Here is a 19939-nt window from a genome sequence, read left to right as displayed (position 1 = left end):
GTCAAAAATGAGTGTGAATAAGTGAAATACAGTTTGTCAGTAACATCTGTCCTATATTCACAAGTAGTTGGGAAACACACTTCACCCTATTTAGGTGAACTGTCCCAAAACAAATCAGCCATAAGGTATTTGTCAAATAAGGTACAGACAACTTTATTTCAAATCTGTTTGACAAAAGGCTTTACACTTAGCAACACAGCTAACAGACTGAAACCAAGTGATAATAAAGTAACGAAGTGAAGCAATGAATGTAAATTTAGTAGGCAATTTTATCCAAAGCAACAACTATAGTGTATGTAGAAAGAACAGCAGAAATAATCTTCATAGAACAACAGGACTTCAATATAGTCTGAGTAAATATAGACAGAACATAAGTCAGTATTGTCTGAAATATATTCTGTATCGTCTGAAAAACCATAACAAATGATCACTTGGTGAGAGACACAGTAAACCTCTACATCAGAACCACCAAGTCCACTATCACAGGAAATGCAAATACATTTTTGTTTGGAACAACCCACACGCCTCTCAACATCTCCTAGATTTACAATACCAGATCATCTTAGACGACAACGGAAAATTCCAAGTGCTTGAATTCAATTGCTTCCGAACAGACATGTGTCAGCCAGAGTTGACCAGATTTCTACCCAGTTTGACCCAGCTTCCCCTCCATCGTTACAGGGGTAGAGTAGTATTTCCTGTTTGTGTTCAGTAATGTTGGACTGTAGATCTGGTGTTACTGCATGTGCTATCCCAGTAGGCGTAGGCCAGTAGTTCTTCCAGCTGTGGGTCATACAGAAGTTCTCTCAGGTGGTGACTGGTGGGACAGCTTGGCCCCAAACATCACTGCTTTGGGTTCTTTCTATTGTGGATACGCAGGTGACTCTTCAGATTGCCATTTGTTTTACATGAGAAGTCACAATGTGGACAGCTGTAGGGATTCTCTCCTGTGTGGATCCTGCGGTGAGTGTTGAGAGAACCAAACTGGCTGAAGGTTTTACCACAGAGGTCACAGCTGTAGGGCTTCTCTCCAGTGTGGACCCTGTGGTGAAGGTTGAGACTACCAGCCAGGCTAAAGTTTTTACCACAGAGGTCACAGCTGTAGGGCTTCTCTCCAGTGTGGATCATGCGGTGAAGGTTGAGACTACCAGCCCGGCTAAAGGTTTTACCACAGAGGTCACAGCTGTAGAGCTTCTCTCCAGTGTGGATCCTGTGGTGAAGGTTGAGACTACCAGCCAGGCTAAAGGTTTTACCACAGAGGTCACAGCTGTAGGGCTTCTCTCCTGTGTGGACCCTGTGGTGAAGGTTGAGACTACCAGCCCGGCTAAAGGTTTTACCACAGAGGTCACAGGTGTAGGGCTTCTCTCCAGTGTGTATCCTGTGGTGAAGGTTGAGACTACCAGCCCGGCTAAAAGTTTTACCACAGAGGTCACAGGTGTAGGGCTTCTCTCCAGTGTGTATCCTGCGGTGAAAGTTGAGACTACCAGCCCGGCTAAAGGTTTTACCACAGAGGTCACAGCTGTAGGGCTTCTCTCCTGTGTGGACCCTGTGGTGAAGGTTGAGACTACCAGCCCGGCTAAAGGTTTTACCACAGAGGTCACAGGTGTAGGGCTTCTCTCCAGTGTGTATCCTGCGGTGAAAGTTGAGACTACCAGCCCGGCTAAAGGTTTTACCACAGAGGTCACAGCTGTAGGGCTTCTCTCCAGTGTGGATCCTGCGGTGAACGTTGAGACTACCAGCCTGGCTAAAGGTTTTACCACAGAGGTCTCAGCTGTAGGGCTTCTCTCCCGTGTGGATCCTGCAATGAAGGTTGAGGCTACCAGCCTGGCTAAAGGTGTTACCACAGAGGTCACAGGTGTAGGGCTTCTCTCCAGTGTGTATCCTGTGGTGAAGGTTGAGACTACCAGCCCAGCTAAAGGTTTTACCACAGAGGTCACAGCTGTAGGGCTTCTCTTTAGTGTGGATCATGCAGTGATTGTTGAGAGTACTAGCCCGGCTAAAGGGTTTTACCACAGAGGTCACAGCTATAGGGATTCTCTCCAGTGTGGATCAACATGTGCTTCTTGAGGCTACTGAATGAGGAAAAGCTCTTCCCACAGGTGTCGCAGTGATGTGTTTCCATAACTCTGGTCTTTCTTTGTTTCCTGTCTGTTCTCTCTGGATCCTGTTTTGGATCCTATCTAGTCTCAAAAAGCTTGTTTTTCTCTGTTTTTTGCTCTTTCAGGTTGATCCTCTCTGTGGGAACCACTGTCTCTGGTTGTCTCTCTCTGTAGTCCCTCTGGATGAGTCTTTGTGGAGCCATAAGATGTATTATCTGTCTAGTCTCCGCCCACAATCAAGTATGGTTGGCCAGTGGGGGATCTGGAGGAAAAAACTCCATGTTAATGAGAACTCAGATTTTTCTTCAGTAATTCAGTTATTTCTTCAGAAGGATTCTCAAAAATAGAGTCAGAGACAGAATATCTTTCAAAGCCATAAGTGGCTCTATGTTCATTTAACACGGCAGAAACAGTACACATTGAGACAAAAAGCAACAACCCACACAAACACTGTCTTATATAGGCTAAATGAAAAGTATCTCCCTCCCTGTCTGAGACAATTACACAATCTTCTAGACAGTTCTCTTCCCACGTTCTGGCCAAGGCCCACCTATCTTCGATAACATCAGCATGCGAACGCCTCCCCTAACTCTAATGTCTACTCAAACCTCTTTCTATATTCCCTGTTCTCCTCACACCCCCAGTTCACTCCAATATGAGTCACCCTTAATGGAACCTCCATATGTGTCTCCTCACTTCTTTTGACTGGGTCAGCGTGACCAGTCACTTTTTAAGACCTAAATCCCAGAATGAGGGGTGATCAGTTCATAATGCCTTCACTCATGAGATTTCCCAACTGCTAGCTCTTGGCATGTCCCTTCTTCACTGTCCTAGGGAGCCATGTTTACCACTCTGGAACCCTCAACAACCTTACTATTTGAGATAAGCACACACATAACAGTCTCAGAACTGCCAACTCTTCCTGGCCCCTGTCTGCTTTGAGTCCAAACTCTTTATTCTGGCCTGTTGAACTCTCCAAAGCCTCTAATCCAACATTCCTTACTGGAACTGGTTCTGGACATGTTCTCTTCAGTGAAGCTAATACTATTTAGACCAAGGCCTTCCTCTCTCACCTCTGAGTACCACACATATGCCTGCCACCCTGCGTAGTAATCAATAGGCCCCAACATTCACTGAACACCCTTGAAAACGCCCGATCTTGAAAACAGAGATACTTTCAACACTGCAGACCGGACAGTAAATAAAAATAATACAAAATAAAACTGAAGACATCACAGGAATAACGTAAGAATTTAAGCAGGTCCAGTACAATGTAAAGTGCATAGTGCCAGAAAGGATACAAACATAATATGATTTGATTTAGTGTTGTTGCCACGCAGAATCCACTTCCTAGTTTTCATCTCCCCTTCAACCTGTCGGAGTGGTTCCCACAGCAACGGATGAAGACCTGAGGAGATTAAGGAGCTCATCCGGAAGATCCAAACTCAACAGGAACTGGACAAGAAGGAGGCGGCCCAGGGCTCGGCCACGGGCTCCCCCCAGGAGCAGGACCAGGGGGAAGGAGGGTGATGTGGACACTGGGTCAGAGCCCTCCTGCCAGCCCCTCAGTTGAACTGGCGCTGCTCTGCTCTGACACATTGGTCCTGTTGGGCCTGGTCTGGCCCGGCCTTCTAAGGTCTGAGCGGCAGCCTCCCTGGAGCCAATCATGATTGTACGCTGCTCCGGATGACTCCTCCATTTCGCTGCAGAACTGTCCTGTTCCTTCCATTACCTACCATAAAAGAACAAGACCTTTTAAATTTGTATTTGAATAAAAGAAGTACATTTCCTGGAGTTTTTTCACTGCCTTTGTTAATAACTGTTTTTGATGGGCTGTTGAGTGATCTGTTATGGCTCTTGCATCGTATTTGGTATGCTTCTGAGATGTGTTTGCTGATGAGTTTGTGATATTTCTGTAGTTTGTAAATGATATCCCCCTGTCTGGAAAATATATCATTTTCAAAGTCTATGTCCCCATCAGTTTAGTAAGTGTTTAAGTGTTGTTATGTCATTTTTTGATGTGAGCGGATGGATCTTCAGCATTAAATGAACTGAGAAGTAAGGGATTATTTTTCCCACTACATACAATTAAAAGGTGCAGATTTCTGCCGAGTTGATAGTTGTCTCGAATTACACAGTTATAAGCCAGAAAATCAGAAACATCACCAGTAAACTTTTGATGAACTTGAAAGTTCTGCAAAGGGTGGAGTTGAGAGTTGCCTTATTACATACAAACAAAGATGTTCTGCAGTGTTTTTGTCCAAATACAGATTTTACTTTCTGTCAAACTCTTTTTTGGCTGCTGAGATGGTTCCTGTTGAGAAGACTGACCAATGATTATTCAGAAAGGCTTCACTTGGTCGACATCCAATTTGGTTAATGAACAGCATTGCAGTTATCTCTGTTTTTGTCAATTAGCCTACATACCTAGGCTAGGCCTACGACTTATGTACTTAACCAGACAGCAAGGTTTGCTTAGTCATGTCCCTCTCCCTGTTAATTGAGGCCGTACTGCCCTTTTTGATGATAACTCCAGAAAAATCCCAATATACCCAAAACGCTTCCATAAAGTTGTCGTTTAACACATCTCTGTTCCACAGTCTTCTTTGTATCCACAAACGCAAGATGGCAGCCAGTCATGAATTAATAATTAATTAAATAATTAATTAATTTGAACAATTTCATGGTTTCCACTTTGTGAGTAACTTCTCTCCCGGATGCAAATTGCACATCTGAAGACGTTCATTTAACCCAAACAAAGTGGAAGTTTATATCATGGACACACAGCAGGTTATAAAATAGTCAAATTAGATCAAATCTAAACTAACTAGGAGGGTAAAATACAGTTTTAGAAGAACATCCCAGTGAGGTAGGAGATACATAACCTAAACTGTTATCAGGCTATTATCTGGTAAAAAGGACAATTAACCCCTTTTGTTTTATAACCATTCAGTCACATAGGCCTTGACTTGCAAATGTAAATACAGAGAATGTGTGTCTTACTCTACAATGGATGAAGATCAGTGTGCATTGGACTGGTCATCAGTAACATTATTCAGAATGTTTGTTTAGGACAAGTTATTCTTGAAATAGCTTCTGACTATTTTGTAGCCAATTGAGCAAATCTTTTTCTACGATACTTGGAAATGTATAAGTGAATTCCTCCACATCTACAAGACCATCTAAGTAAGCCTAAATGGTGTGAACACTATTAAACTTAAGAAAAATATTTTAGATACGATTTAAATTATTATTACAATAAAAGATATTACACAATCATGAGCACAATGGACATCCAATGCTGAGAATAACATACTTCTGTAAACATGCATTAAATACATGTGTTCATAAATACTTTGGTAACACCTAATTTAGGTGAACTGTCACAAAACAAAATCAACCAAGATAGAGAAGGTATTTCAGACAACTTTATTTGTATATCGCTTTTCAGATCAGTTTTACCAACAAAGCTAACAGACTGAATCGTTGATAATGAAGCATCAACGTGAAGCAATGAATATTGATTTAGCACGCACTTTTATCCAAAGCGACAACTAGTGTATGTAGAAACAAAGTTCATAGAACAACAGGACTTCAGTATAGTCCAAGTAAATATAAACAGATTCAACATAAATCAATCAGTATTGTTTGAACTATATTCAGTATGGTCTGAAAATCAATAGCAAATTATCACTTATTTGTATCTTATATTGTAAATTACGGCAACTTGTATTTTATTGTATATTCTAATTTAATTCTATTCCACTTAGTATTGCTAGACACAGTAGACCTCTACATCAGAACCAAGTCTACTATCACAGGAAATGCTTATACATTTTCATGGTGACTTTGGAAAAACCCACACACTCCTCAACACCTATGTTTACAATACCATATCAACTTAAACGACAATGGTAAATTCCATGCGCTTGTATTCAATTGCTTCAGAATAGAATGGTGTCAACCAGAGTTGACTGGTTCTCTCAGATGGTGACTGCTGGGACAGCTTGGCCCCAGACATCAGTGCTTTGGGTTTTTTCTATTGTGGATACGCAGGTGACTCTTCAGACAGCAATTTGTTTTACCTGAGTAGTCACAGTGTGGGCAGCTGTAGGGCTTCTTTCCTGTGTGGATCATGCTATGTTTCTTCAAATCACCTGAGTTAGTGAAGGCTTTATCACAGTATTCACAGATGTGGGGTTTCTCTCCAGTGTGGATCCGGCAGTGAATTTTCAGAGTTCCAGCACGGCTAAAGGTTTTACCACAGAAGTCACAGCTGTAGGGCTTCTCTCCTGTGTGGATTCTGCTGTGTTTCTTCAAATCACCCATGGTAGAGAAGGCTTTCTCACAGCATTCACAGGAGTGAGGCTTTTCCCCAGTGTGTATCCTGGAGTGAATATTGAGAGTACCGGCATGGCAAAAGGTTTTACCACAGAAGTGACATCTGTAGGGCTTCTCTCCTGTGTGGATCCTGCTGTGTTTTTTCAACCCACCTGAGGTAGAGAAGGTTTTACCACAGAGGTCACAGGTGTGAGGATTTTCCCCAGTATGGATCCTGCAGTGAATGTTGAGAGCAACAGCATAGCGAAAGGTTTTACCGCAGAAGTCACAGCTGTAGGGCTTCTCTCCTGTGTGGATCCTGCTGTGTTTCTTCAAATCACCCATAGTAGAGAAGGCTTTATCACAGCATTCACAGGAGTGAGGCTTTTCACCAGTGTGGATCCTGCTGTGTATTTTCAACCCACCTGAGGTAGAGAAGGTTTTACCACAGAGGTCACAGGTGTGAGGATTTTCCCCAGTATGGATCCTGCAGTGAATGTTTAGAGTACCAGCTTTGCTAAATGTTTTTCCACGGAGGTCACAGCTGTAGATCTTCTCTCCTGTGTGGATCCTGCTGTGTTTTGTCAACCCATCCGAGGTAGAGAAGGTTTTACCACAGCATTCACAGTTGTATGGCTTCTCTCCAGTGTGGATCCTGCGGTGAGCTGTGAAATGGCCTACCTGGCTAAAGGTTTTATCACAGAGGTCACAGCTGTAGGGCTTCTCTCCCATGTGGATCCTGCGGTGAACATTGAGAGTACCAGCGTCGCGAAATGTTTTTCCACAAAGGTCACAGTTGTAGGGCTTCTCTCCAGTGTGGATCCTGCGGTGAATGTTGCGAGTACCAGCTTCACTAAAGGCTTTACCACAGATGTCACAGCTGTAGGGCTTTTCCCCAGTGTGGATCCTGTGGTGAACTGTTAAATGGCTAGCCCGGCTAAAGGTTTTACCACAGAGGTCACAGCTGAAGGGCTTTTCCCCAGTGTGGATCCTGTGGTGAACTGTTAAATGGCCAGCCCGGCTAAAGGTTTTACCACAGAGGTCACAGCTGAAGGGCTTTTCCCCAGTGTGGATCCTGTGGTGAACTGTTAAATGGCCAGCCCGGTTAAAGGTTTTACCACAGAGGTCACACTTGTGGGGCTTCTCTTCAATGTGGATCCTGCAGTGTTTGTTGAGAGTACCAGCCTCGCTAAATGTTTTTCCACAGAGGTCACAGCTGTAGGGCTTCTCTCCAGTGTGGATCATCATGTGCTTCTTGAGGCTACTGGATGAGGAAAGGCTCTTCCCACAGGTGTCACAGTGATGTGTCTCCATAACTCTGGTCTCTCCTGGTTTTCTGTCTAGTCTCTAGGAGCTTGTTCCTCTCTGGGTACTGCTGTCTCTGGTTGATTCTCTCTCTGTCGTCTCTCTGGTTGGGTCTCTCTGGTTGAGTCTCTCTGGAGCCATAAGATGTCTTCTCTGTCTAGTCTCCACCCACAATCAAGTATGGTTGGCCAATGGGGGATCTGGAGGAAACAGCTCCATGTTAATGAGAACTCAGATTTTACATATAAAAGGAAATCTTTTGTCTGTCATAATGTCCACTCTGCATATGTAATGGTGATCATTTAATGAGAGGTGTATGTTTATCAGGTTTATTTTGTCTGCAGAAACACGTAATACTGCGATAAAAACCTTATCTCTGGCATACAACTCCTCTGTATGGTAATTGGAATGTCTTCTAAAAAATAATATAGGATTAGTTACTACACTATAAGCATTTCATGCAAATTAACAATAAGCTTAAATTTGAGACTCTGGATTGGAATTACAAAGTTTAAATCCAGTAATAATATTCTCTATTGCATGCGTTACAACCTCGCAAATAATTTACTGAATGTTGTTGTGCACTCAACTTATATTGACAGTAGAAGAAGGAGAAATATTGTATTCTCATAGGAACTTGACTCAATCATATGAAAATGCTCATAGTTTCCACTTCTTTGTGAGTAACTTCTCTCCCGGATGTAAATTGCACATCTGAAGACGTTCATTTAACCCAAACAAAGAGCAACTTTATACAAGTGTATATCATACACTGTTGCAACCCAGGGGTGCAGCAAGCCCGGGCTCAGGTGATCGGGTGAAGATGTGTCCGGGATCCGCCCCCACCAGAGACAATGAGCTACACAGCTGCAGCTCATGAGCAGGAACGAGGATGGCCCCACTATAAAAGGCGGCCAGCCCTGCCGAAAGGGGGAAATGGTTAAAAGTGAGTAGCAGCTGGACCCCAACACACATTGGTTAACCGTGACCCTGTCGTTGCAGGGAGGAGTGAGGGATCCAGACAGCTCGGGAGAGTCTAAATTCTTTTTTTAAAATTTTGTTGGTCGGTTCCGAAAATAAACGCCTGCTTTGGGCAGATTACAACCCGTCCTGTGCTGTGTGGTCCTGGCTGCGTCCCTTTGGTTGCCACAACACACACAGTAGGTTATGCAATAGTCTAATGAGATAAAATCTAAACTAACTTGGAGGGTAAAATACAGTTGGTATAAAAAGGTTCCAGTGTGGTAGGAGAGAAAAGTGTAAGCCGACTTGTTATCAAGCTATCATCTGGTAAATAGGACAATAAACCCCTTTGTTTTACAACCATTCAGTCTCATGACCCTTGACTTGCAAATGTAAATACAGAGAATGTGTGTCTGTACTCTACAATGGATGAAGATCAGTGTGCATTGGACTGCTCATCAGCAACATTATTTGTGAAGTTTGTTTAGGACAAGTAGTTATTGAAATAACTATTAGGTATCCAATCAAGCAAATTGTTTTCTGTGATACATGAAGTGCACAGGTGAATTTCTTCACATCTACAAGCTTGTTAGAGAAATTAAGGATGTAACCTTTATATTGCATGAAAAGAACACTGTGTGGAAATATTTATTACCTAATAATGTGTTATGAAAACTGCTCTGGCATGCAAAATAGCTATGAAACCCTCAAGACCTTCTTCCCAGTTTCATCCACAACCCCTGATAAACAATGTTAGTTCCTTGAACTAAATATCACCTGTAGGAAGAATACTGTCGATAGCTAGACAGCTGCTATGCAGGGGAGGATAATTCTCACCAATGTTGTATAAATATTCATGCATGAAAACTAAATTTTAGACAACTCTGAAAGGAGTCAGATGTGTTTCCTTGCTGACAAGATTAAAACTATTGGACTTGTTTTCAGCCCAACGACTCTGTGCACTTCTTGAGAACGATTTACCTAACACAAGCCCATCTAAGTAAGCCTAATTAATGTGCTATTTTTTATAAAAAAATATTTTTTTGGCCTTCCAATGTCCTATCCAATTCTATCCACTAAAAAAGAATATTACCCATACTCATGAGCACAATGGACATCTAATGCTGAGAATAACATACTTCTGTAAACATGTCAAACATTTCAGTAATTTCGGTTCCATGTCTACAAGTAGTTAAGAAAAACACTTCACCCATTTTAGGTGAATTGTCACAAAACAAATCAACCAAAATAGAGATACTATTTCAGACAACTTGATTTGTTTCTCACTTTTCAAATCACTTTGACAAAATGCTTTACATTCACCACAAAGCTAACAAACTGAATCCAGGTGATAATAAAGCAACAAAGTGAAGCAAGGAATATCAATTTAGCAGGCACTTTTATCTAAATCAACAACTAGTGTATGTAGAAAGAAAGTTCAGAGAACAACAGGACTTCAATAAAGTCAAAATAAATATAGACAGATTCAACATAATCAGTCAGTGGCCATAACAATGATAATAATAATGGCCACTCAGCATACGGTGATCATTTGGTGAAAGGTGTGTGTTTCACAGGTTTATTTTGTTTGGAGAAACATGCAACACTGTGATAAAAACTTGATATCTGGCATATAACTCCTCCTTATAGTTATTTTATATTCTTAAAAATAATAAAATATGAATAGTTACGGCACAAGCATTTAATGCAAATTAACAATCAACTTTGGATTTGGAAGACTTGGATTGGAATTGCAAAGTTTTAAATGGAAGTTTTAAATCCAGTAGATTCTCTATTGCGTGTGTCATTTTCTTTTTAAAACTGAGAATTACAACCTCGAAAATAAATGACTGAAGGTTTTTGTATACTCAACTTATATTGACGCCTCTGCAGCAACATAACACAGAAAACTATCTTCATGCTGCTCACGATGGCGGGAAAATAAAAGTTCACAAAACAGGACTACCTTGAGACACAACACACACTACTAATAACAAATCTTACCGTATCGGTTCCCACCTCCGTAGACTGCAACCCTTGATCTACCTGACTTTGGCCTACTCCTTATTCTGTAACTGTTTATTTTTTTCGTTGGAACATCATTTTCTGTTTTCTTTTACTTCAGGCACTTTTGTGGTTGTTTTGTTGTTTCTAGTTTGGGTTCCGGACAACCGAAGTTCTGAGGCACCGTGTTTCCGAACATTGTTTGAATTCGTACCAGGTGAATTTAGCCTGGCTGCCAGCCCAATTTATCCCCGCCCACAAAATTAGGTCGGGAAGTATGACAACTTCAGGGAAGGCTACGGTGAATTAAGAAATGTGTAGTTTGCCCCACAGTTGCCACTAGATGTCATGGTAAAGTCGACTTCAGTGGAGCAAGTGAATAAGCAGGACTGCAATTCGACTTGGCGGCTGCTGCACAGTTCCTAGCGAGTTAGTAGAAGTGGCCAACTCGACACAGTTTAAGAGCATTCTGCTTACCCATACTGTAAGTAAAATGTTTTCTTTCAGATATTACTTTAAATCTTTAAACAATTTACAATTATAAGTAGGCCTACGTGTTTCAAATGCAATAAGAAGTTTATGAAGAGTATTGGTCTATTACACAGAATTATTTAAGATTTGCTACTGTCTCAGTGTCTCAGTTAATATCAGTAACTCTGATATTATGCAACTCTGATGCTTTTGTGTGGGTATATTAGGTAGGTTCAAGTCCGCTGGTACAGTTTATAATGCGCGGTGACATGTAACATCAGTGCGTCCTCCCGTCTTTCCAGCAAAGCATTTTAACTGTCACTCTAGGTGAAATGTATTAGCCTTTATCACAACCTTAATGGAAACTGTTGCACTTTACCAAAACTGTTCCTCTGTAGTGTGTTTGCAGCTAATATGACCTTCAAAGGGAGTAGGAGGTGTAATTATATTGTAACAAATGGTTCATGTACCCTATGTGTCAGCAATACTTAAAATGCCAAAATCTCTTTGAGTACGTGGACTCTTGCTACCTACAGAAATTCTTGTTCAGTCTATAATAAACAACCACACCTATTACTTTCTCTAACAGTATGCACCCTGGAGAAGTCTGGTCTTGCTATGAGGAATATGACGAGGCCCTTTCAATAGATAACAATACATTTGCTCATTCCGGTAATGATTGAGATTACTCACCAGCGTTTTTTGTGGATAGCCTATTTAACATGAGATGAAGTGATTACAATGCATAGCCTCATTCTCTCTGGTGACAGCCTCCCAGCGACTGTAATGTAATCACTTTATGTAAGTATACACTATATACTATATACTATGGCATTACTTGAATTCCATAGTGAAAAACAACACAGGAAATCTGTGGAACCCTACACATTCGGCTACATAAACCTCAACTTGACGTGTCATCTTCTTTAAGTTGACATTTTACTCTGTCAGGATATTGTCTTCACAATGTACGTGCATCTAAACTACCAATAACAGGGTCAATTTGAGGGACTTGACCTTCTTTGGCTAGCATGCACAGTGGCCATGGGATCCCAACTGGATATCATCCATATTATGTCCTATTTCTATCTGCTCCACAGATTCCTCACAGGTCAGTGTGTGTGTCCTGCCAGTTGTAAAACCAGGCAATCGGGAAGAGACAGTTGTCCCTCTCTGATGTCACCCTTGTGTGTGTGTGCATGTGTGTGGGAGAAAGAGAGAACGTACGTACACTACACGTGACTTGAATGGTGGATGTGTGCCCGCATACATGCATGCAGGAACACACACACGCACACCAAGGTTTATCCTGAATGTTCAATGAGACTCATAGTGACAGGTGTGTAATGATTTAAGTAAATCCCTGTAGCTATCCAACACGCAGCCTGTGTCCAGGCATAGGCAGCTCTGACTCCTCACCATAGTGAAACTAACAAACTCGACACCACCAGCACTGTCCAGCTCAAGGGCACATGCCCATGAGTTTCAGAATGAGTAGAGGTGGCCCTCTGGTGCATTTTATCGATCAAATGCCCTTTATGTTACTGTGAATATATCCTAAAAGTGTTTGCCAGCCACACACAATTACAAACAGCCATGGCTTTGTAGTGTCAGGTGGATAATGTACTAAAACGACATCCGTCCTTTAATCAAGGGTTCCGACCCTGTGCCCCACGCAGAGGCATGTCACACCACCACACATCGGGCTCTCACACATAGTAGCACAAACCTGTTGAAGTCAGACGGCAACAGGATGGTTTTTCTTACAGCACAACAATGAGATCATAGGTTGGTATTTGATTGAAGCCGCCTTTCACATGCTCGCATGCATACACACACAGACAGACTCGGGCAGACATCTTGTTGAACTTCTCAAAGACGAGGACTTTAGTTGATTGACAACAAAAGTCATAAACAGATAAATACCCACATTGTCTCCACGTCACAACACTCACCGTCACATCGTTCATCTATGTGTGAGTATGGGATTTGTGTGGCAATATTGTAAATGTCCGGTGGTTTGAATACATGGTTTGATAATTCGATTTGATTAGTCACACGGAGACAATCACTGTAAAAGGTTCATGAGTGGGGATGAATCGTGGCTAAGGGACTTTTACCCTCTATGTTCCCTTTAGAAAAGACTAGATACTAGATAGATGTAGGTTAGGGAAAGCTGGATCATTCGGTATACACTAATTCAAGCTTGTCAAATCCTGGTCCTCAGGGGCGGCTGTCCTGTATGTTTTAGATGTTTCCCTGCTCCAACACACTTGCTTCAAATGAATAGATTATGATCAAGCTCAGCAGAAGCGTGATGACAATCATTCATTTGAATCACGTGTGCTGGATCAAGGAAACGTCTAAAACATACATGACAGCGGCCCCTGAGGACCAGGATTTGACACCCCTGCACTAATTATACTCCCCCTTAAAGGAGAGGGCAACTTCCTTCACCTATACTGTCTGCTCTGATCTTTGAATGCTGATATGGATTTTTTTTCTTCTTCAGAATGACCAGAGCCACACAATCCAGCAAGGAGACTTCAAAGTTAGTCGCCTGATAGAACTATATATCTAAGCAGTGGTTACTTCATTTCCTTGTGCTGCATTGCCAGATATGGCACATGTATATTCTGGTGTCCACATTTTGAACTGTATTTGATGGTATGTATGGCTGTGTATGTTAACACTATTTTCAGGTACTGCTGGTGTTGTCTGTGTGTGTTTGTGACACTCGCTATGCATGCTCTTATGGATATGTCACATAACAGCCCTCTGTCTAGCATACTGAATGTCCACTGGGAATCTCTCCGTGATCTGGGGATGATGTCATGTCATTGTGAATGATGACATCTGATGAAATTATAAATCTTTTAACCCAGGACACCACCACAGCCCTAGGACTCCTCAGGTGATTCTCCTCCCCAGTCGGAGGGCATGGCGTCTGGGGGAGGTGTGGAGGACGCTCCTGCAGAGGACTGGGGCCTCCCCCTGGACATTGACAATGTCCACATGCTACTGCAAGGTTGGTTGTTCCAAGCCCGTCTCCAGGTGTGGAGCAGAGGTTTTGCAGGTTCTTGGTTCTTTCGTGTTTTCTTTTCTTTCCGCCTCATTTGCACTAGTTTGTCGCCTTTAAAAGAGCTTCTGGGAAGGTAGGAAGGGAAAGGAAGACAGAAAGAGAGAAGCGAGAGGGGGGTGGGGGCCGCAAGGTTTTAGCGATACACTACCAGTTTTGCGTGCGCCTGGGAAGAGTAAAGTTAGGCCCATGAAGCAGTTGTATATCATGGTTCCAAACAGGACAAGACAGGAAAATTGCCCTAGAGGATAGGCTGTGACCAACTAACCTTGAACTTGAGTTTGACCCAAATGCCTTTTAGCAGACGCTATAACCTCATAAAAAACATACTGCCGGGGATACACTCCTATTATTAAATTTTTTGACCCCCCCCCCCCCGCCCAAAGAGAATCGAAACCCTAGTTGTTTTATTAATATCATTATTATTAAAATATAAAACGATATGTTTATAAAAACGTAACATGCATTGGAAAACAGAGCACTTCATAGTACAATATGGGAAACGTTTGGCTCCGAGTCTTATGCTATGTAGTCTTGCTCAGTAGTCGGATGAGAGCAGCAGATCATTTTCTCTCACCATCCATCACTGCCCTCACGCTCTGTCTGTTCTAATAATAACAGCCCAGGAGTTCAAATGTCAATCAGTTGCAAAAATAACATCCTTTATTTATAGAGGCCTCAACACGCTGGGAGTGATTGTATCTTATCTCTACGGCGGCTCTCTTTCAGCCCTAATGGAAGACATAAGGCTCTCCTGTGTCTTGAGACTTCACTACCACCCTAAAGCTTACCCAGGAGCAGAACGGAGTTCAGATACTGGGCAAGAGTTCAAATTGTGGTCGTCCATGTTACCCCGCACGATATCTCCTGACACAAATGATTTTACAGCCTGGGATTACACTGGCACTATTATCTTTTGTTCCAGATACTTTGTAAAGGTTCCCCTCATTTGTGTGATGGAGAACTTCCTCCAGTGTATTAACACTGAACTAGCACAGTAATGACGGAGCGTTTGGCATGGCTTCACACTGCTGGAAAACATTACCACGACTCTCAGACCCTGGGAGACTGGACAGTCACCAGGCAGACGTCCCTCTCCCCGCCCCCCCCAACCCCCCCCCCCCCCCCAATGTTGGAGCCAAGGGTTTCGGAACATCACTGCAAAAATTCAAAACGAAGCCATCACACGAGCTGTGTTCAAGCAAAAGTACCAAGAATACCACTTCATCTGCCACCGTCTAACTTACTCCCTTTGAAAATAAATCTCTGAGCGTGTGTTAAACTCATCCGAGTGTTTTGGAGAGAGGCCAAGGAGCCAACGTGTTCTCGCTTGGTGGGTCCACGGTTGCCAGGGGGAAGGTGTTTGCTATGGCGACGGCGTGGTCCATGTTAAGGGTGAATATTAGTCTTGAGTCACGGTCAGAGGTGACGTCTCGTTTATTTGTGTGTTCCGCATGATGCAATTTCTCCGTCTGCAAGGCTAAATGTAACTGCTGGAGGCTCATGGGAACCTTGGGCCAACATTGCCAATAAGTAAAGAATTAGTTCAACATGTTATTGAGAACAGATTAATACTTTATTGGCATTAAGGCACAACTTCTTCCAGTTTGACAACCACCCTTTGGCTTTGCCAGTTTCAGCTTGCTGCATGGTAAAGTGGGTGGAGAGTCCTGGGAGACTATCTGCCTCAACTGGCTTTATACAAACACAACACCTTATTCAGGACCAACTGAGTAATAGCGTTGGCTTATCTGACTAGCCATAAACCACAAGAGGTTCCTACTCTATAGGTTCTGCCTCAAAAGACGGGCCCTGTCTGAAACAAGAAGGCATGTCTTTCCAGTTTAGCAGTGTGTTTTTTTCAGTCAGTGATAACTGATGCCTCTTAGCTCTTAAGATTTCCTTGTAGTGAAAGATGCTAGTCCGTGTCCTTGTTCGTTTGAGGGCAACATCCGAGCTTGATGGCATACATGTGTGTATCATGGAGCCTGGCCTGTCCTGTCTGCATGTGTGTGTGTTTAACTATCTGTGTATGTGAGTGTGTGTGTATGTGTGTGTGTGTGTAGCATTCATTACTGGCTTGTTACTGTATGATGACCCCAGCCAGTCTAGTGATACGCTTCACAGTTCATTGCGCCCCATAACCCCCCTTTAACCGAGTGAGTGTGTAACTGTCCTGGAACCTTTCCCATGATGCACTATAGACACCCTGGCCTCATCCCAGCCTCTGAGGTTTCCCTTCTTAGCTCAGTAAGAAACTCAGTCACTCGGGAGGTCTGGAAAACCTCAGCGCTCGGAATCACTAGGCTTTACCTGATAAGAGAAAATGGACTGAACTTGGAAGTTCTCTGGTGGTTATGTGGCTCGACACACTAGGATAGCAGCTCAAGTGAGACACCGTGTTCATGGAGGGTCAGGTAGCTCAAGTGGAAACTTTAATCCCTCAGTGCTCTGACATCAGTAAGTATGACCAGACTGTAACTGTGCAATGGGAACTATCTTGTTAATCGTGTTAAAAGCAAATATGAAGACTACAAACTGTCGATCAGGGTGCGTTTGCCTCTAAATCTTTATGGCACGTCTGAGAATGAATTAAATAGACATTCTGCAGAATTAAGGTTGCATTTCCTAAAGCTTTGGTTTGGTTTGCTTTGGTTGGTCTATCATTGAAGTTGATTTCAAGGAATGTTTCTAACCTATCCACACTTTTTCTTCTGCATCTGTGATTTAATTGCACGTATCCATTGTCAGTAAGTCAGCAAATATACTTCCCAATAACTGAATGATGCCCAACCATGTCTCTGTTTAAAGAAGAGAACCTGTTCAATAGTTCTACGCATGTTCTAAAGCTCCTTTGTGCTTCCTGTTGTTTTCTTCCCAGTGGAACAGGAACAGATTCAGAAGAGAACGTTCACCAACTGGATCAATGCTCAACTCTCCAAGGTACCGTTTCTCAGATGGAAAGTCAGATCTGACACAGATCATTTGAATGAGTTGGAACATACTGTAATGTCTTCCGCCTCTTCAGTGTTTGGGCAACACCGTTGCAGTAACAGTTGACTCATTCCAAACCAACAGAACCCAGCACCCCATTTGCGAGAAGAAACGCCTCGAAAAAAGCAATGTTCAGCTCACATCTGCTCCGCGACTTAACACCCCTATCTGCAGTCTCGTCTCAGATCAGATTGACCTCAGACGGTCGAGTGCTGACTCACAGCCCAGACCGTGAGGGGAAGTGACACAGGACCCTGGGGCTCGCGGCAGCCCCTCTGCCCCCCCTGGCAGCAGGCCTGTGGCTGCAGTCTATATGGAGCGCATAGGGCGGAGGGGAGCACGAGATGGGCTGTAACCTGAGCCTGCCTGCCCTCTCATCCCCGCAGCTCCACGTGGCTGCGTTCTGGATCATCACACCAGCGATAATAATCCATGATCTGTGTCGTCCCCCCCCCCCGCCCCCCCCCCCCCCCCGTCAGCTTTCTGACGAGGCCCCTCGCATGGATGACTTCCTCGTCAGAGTGGCTGTGATCCGTTACCAGTCACCCTCGGAATGTGCTTCATTCACACGCCACTGGATGTTTATGCGTTGAATAAACGCACATCTGGAAATGAATGCATTTGATTTCAGTCCACTTATTTATCGTATGTGTTTGAGAAGGTATACGGAATATTCAGAGAGGTGTGAAACCCAGACGATAACCGCTGTTGAAATACCGCGTGGCCCATGATGTAAACCACATTAGCGGTATCTGTCCATGTAGGCTTAAGAAAGGGTTTCAAACGGCTCCCGACAACCTTTTGTAAGAGACGCTTGTGAGCCGGGCTCGGCCGTGGTGACTGACCGAGGGGCTGTGTTGTTTCAGAGGAGCCCCCCCTCTGCCGTGTCCGACCTGTTCTCTGACCTGAGGGACGGCGCTCGCCTCCTGGACCTGCTGGAGGTGATGAGCGGCCAGCCCATGGTGAGTGACGTGGCCACCGACCAGCAGTGGTCCCGACAACCGTCGCTGAAGTTGAAATACTTTTGTCGTTGCCAGTGTATCGATGCTTTGTTTCCTTGGCAGAAGAGAGAGCGGGGCCACGGAGTCTTCCAGCAGAGGGGCGACATCGAGTCGGCCCTGAACTTCCTCAAAAGGAAATCGGTGAGCGCCTCCGTTGGAGGGAAAAATGGTTCACGTTGGAGGAAACCCCACCCACGAGCTCAATCCTACACACCTCCTTCGCTAAGAAAGCGAACGACATCCCTGTGCCTTGTCCATCTTGTCCGATCACGGAGGGGCTGATGATGGCTTCTGATGGTTTCTGTTTCCGACAGGTCAAGCTGGTGAACATAAACATCCCTGACATCATCGACGGACGGCCCTCCATCATCCTCGGCCTCATATGGACCATCATCCTCCACTGTCACGTGGGTAGCTGCATGGAGCTCTCTCCCCAGGCCACCTGTTTAGACGTTCAGCATGATGTACCGCTCAGAGGGCGTGGTACTAGAGAAGGTCCGGGTCTAGACTTGTGAAGCTCTTTCACATTTTTGCCTCTTGCCAAATGAGATGCAGAAGGCTGCAATTCCGTACGTTTTTTTGTTGTTGTGAAGCTTGCGTTTGTGCCTGGAGGATAAACTATATGGCATACAACAACAGAAAGTTACTTGAAACAATACTTGCAATGATGGTGACCAAGATAAATGGACAGAAATGTGCTTTGCTCGATTCAGTTGATAGTGCTAGAGTGAAGAGTAAAATTAAGTCGTAAAGACCCATAAAGTGAGTGCACATGAGCACGTGACCGTCTATCACATTGGTGTGTGCGTTAGAGCCAAGGCAGAAGTCATAACATGTAGTTGATGAGTCAGAGAAAGCGAAGCTGGACGTGCAGGGAGGCGCGCGCTGGCCTCGTTCCTGGGGCATCAAACAGGGGAGAAGGGGCCCAAGTTTGAGAGTGTAGTGATAAGGAGAAAACAAGGTCAGATAACTGCAGGGGATTCGCTTTCCTGGGAGGGGGAACACACATCCCTGTGGTTTATTTCTGGATTATAAAAGTTGACTGTGACCATTCGGTCTTTGCAGTTGTGAACCTGTTAGCCTTGAATGTGCTGCTGCCTAAAGGCTGTTGTATTGCTAATTGAAGTTTATTGGTAAGATTGCCTCACACACATTTAAACTGAAAAGACCCTTGATCCAAAAATGTTGCTACTTTGGTAGGAACATTGGTAGGAACATGGATGACCTTAGAAAGAAAGCTGGATAAACTGATAGGATACAGAGTCCATGGGCAAGCTATGACTATACCTGCCAAGAGAGATTTCTGGTCTTCTCTGTCTAACCACGCCTGCAGCCTCAATACCCTCAAAGCACATGGGTCAAACCCTTTTTCATGCAGTGACATTCAAATGGCCCATGGGAAATTTCGTTTTTGTATTTCCTTTCTTTGCAAGAACAACGATGGTTTGAAAGACTTTGTAGGTCTGTTATTGTTGTAATCCTTGTCAACAAAAATAAGTCATTCTGGGAGGGGATGACCTGAGTACTAGTGAACTGGAAGGCTGAGCTAGCCCAACAGTGCATGCTTTTGCCAATGGAACAATGACCTATAGCATTTTTATAACACACTGTTTTCTAAATGTGGTTTAATTGAACAGATAAATGCATTATAAACAATCATTATTGGCAGATGATAATAAGGTCTAGATAAATGTCACATAAAC

At 43.5% G+C, this 19939-nt stretch overlaps 3 protein-coding genes across 6 annotated transcripts in view; 1 reads left to right on the top strand and 2 right to left on the bottom strand.

The window, feature by feature from the left end:
* Positions 1-313: 313 nt before the first annotated feature.
* Positions 314-3652, bottom strand: LOC146286870 (uncharacterized). 3 transcript variants are annotated; one of them, XM_084699626.1, is made up of 2 exons: positions 2011-3652; positions 314-1766 (listed from the first exon to the last, which is right to left on the bottom strand). In XM_084699626.1, the coding sequence occupies exons 1-2, from the start codon at positions 2120-2122 to the stop codon at positions 844-846; spliced, it is 1035 nt and encodes a 344-aa protein (XP_084555752.1). In that variant the 5' UTR covers positions 2123-3652; the 3' UTR covers positions 314-843. The 3 variants fall into 3 exon arrangements, with proteins under 3 accessions (XP_084555752.1, XP_084555754.1, XP_084555753.1); XM_084699628.1 differs by having other exon boundaries at positions 314-1714; positions 2055-3652; XM_084699627.1 differs by having other exon boundaries at positions 314-1719; positions 2057-3652.
* Positions 3653-5527: 1875 nt separating this feature from the next.
* On the bottom strand, positions 5528-10916 carry LOC146286869 (uncharacterized). Of its 2 annotated transcripts, none has more exons than XM_084699623.1 (2): positions 10692-10916; positions 5528-7924 (listed from the first exon to the last, which is right to left on the bottom strand). In XM_084699623.1, the coding sequence occupies exon 2, from the start codon at positions 7731-7733 to the stop codon at positions 6120-6122; it is 1614 nt and encodes a 537-aa protein (XP_084555749.1). In that variant the 5' UTR covers positions 7734-7924; positions 10692-10916; the 3' UTR covers positions 5528-6119. The 2 variants fall into 2 exon arrangements, with proteins under 2 accessions (XP_084555749.1, XP_084555750.1); XM_084699624.1 differs by lacking the exon at positions 10692-10916 and adding an exon at positions 8496-8584.
* A 6663-nt stretch (positions 10917-17579) lies between these two features.
* Positions 17580-19939, top strand: part of syne2a (spectrin repeat containing, nuclear envelope 2a) — a 77037-nt gene continuing 74677 nt past the window's right edge. The window contains exons 1-3 of the mRNA XM_084700232.1: positions 17580-17654; positions 18102-18377; positions 18551-18643. Of these exons, the coding sequence (XP_084556358.1) occupies positions 17580-17654; positions 18102-18377; positions 18551-18643 (444 nt within the window). The remainder of the gene's footprint in view (positions 17655-18101; positions 18378-18550; positions 18644-19939) is intronic.

This window comes from Hypomesus nipponensis, chromosome 6, assembly GCF_054491055.1.
Source record: "Hypomesus nipponensis isolate SF chromosome 6, ASM5449105v1, whole genome shotgun sequence".
Lineage (NCBI taxonomy): Eukaryota > Metazoa > Chordata > Actinopteri > Osmeriformes > Osmeridae > Hypomesus > Hypomesus nipponensis.
Note: the sequence above shows the minus strand (reverse complement) of the source record. Positions and strands in the feature narration are given on the sequence as shown.

Excerpts from the sequence above, each read along its gene's own strand:
- LOC146286870 (XM_084699626.1), bottom strand. The coding sequence starts at position 2,122 with ATGGAAACACATCACTGCGACACCTGTGGGAAGAGCTTTTCCTCATTC. Across the intron at positions 1,767-2,010 it reads CTATAGCTGTGACCTCTGTG|ACCTCTGTGGTAAAACCTTT; the intron begins GTAAAACCCTTT and ends CCTACAGCTGAG.
- LOC146286869 (XM_084699623.1), bottom strand. The coding sequence starts at position 7,733 with ATGGAGACACATCACTGTGACACCTGTGGGAAGAGCCTTTCCTCATCC.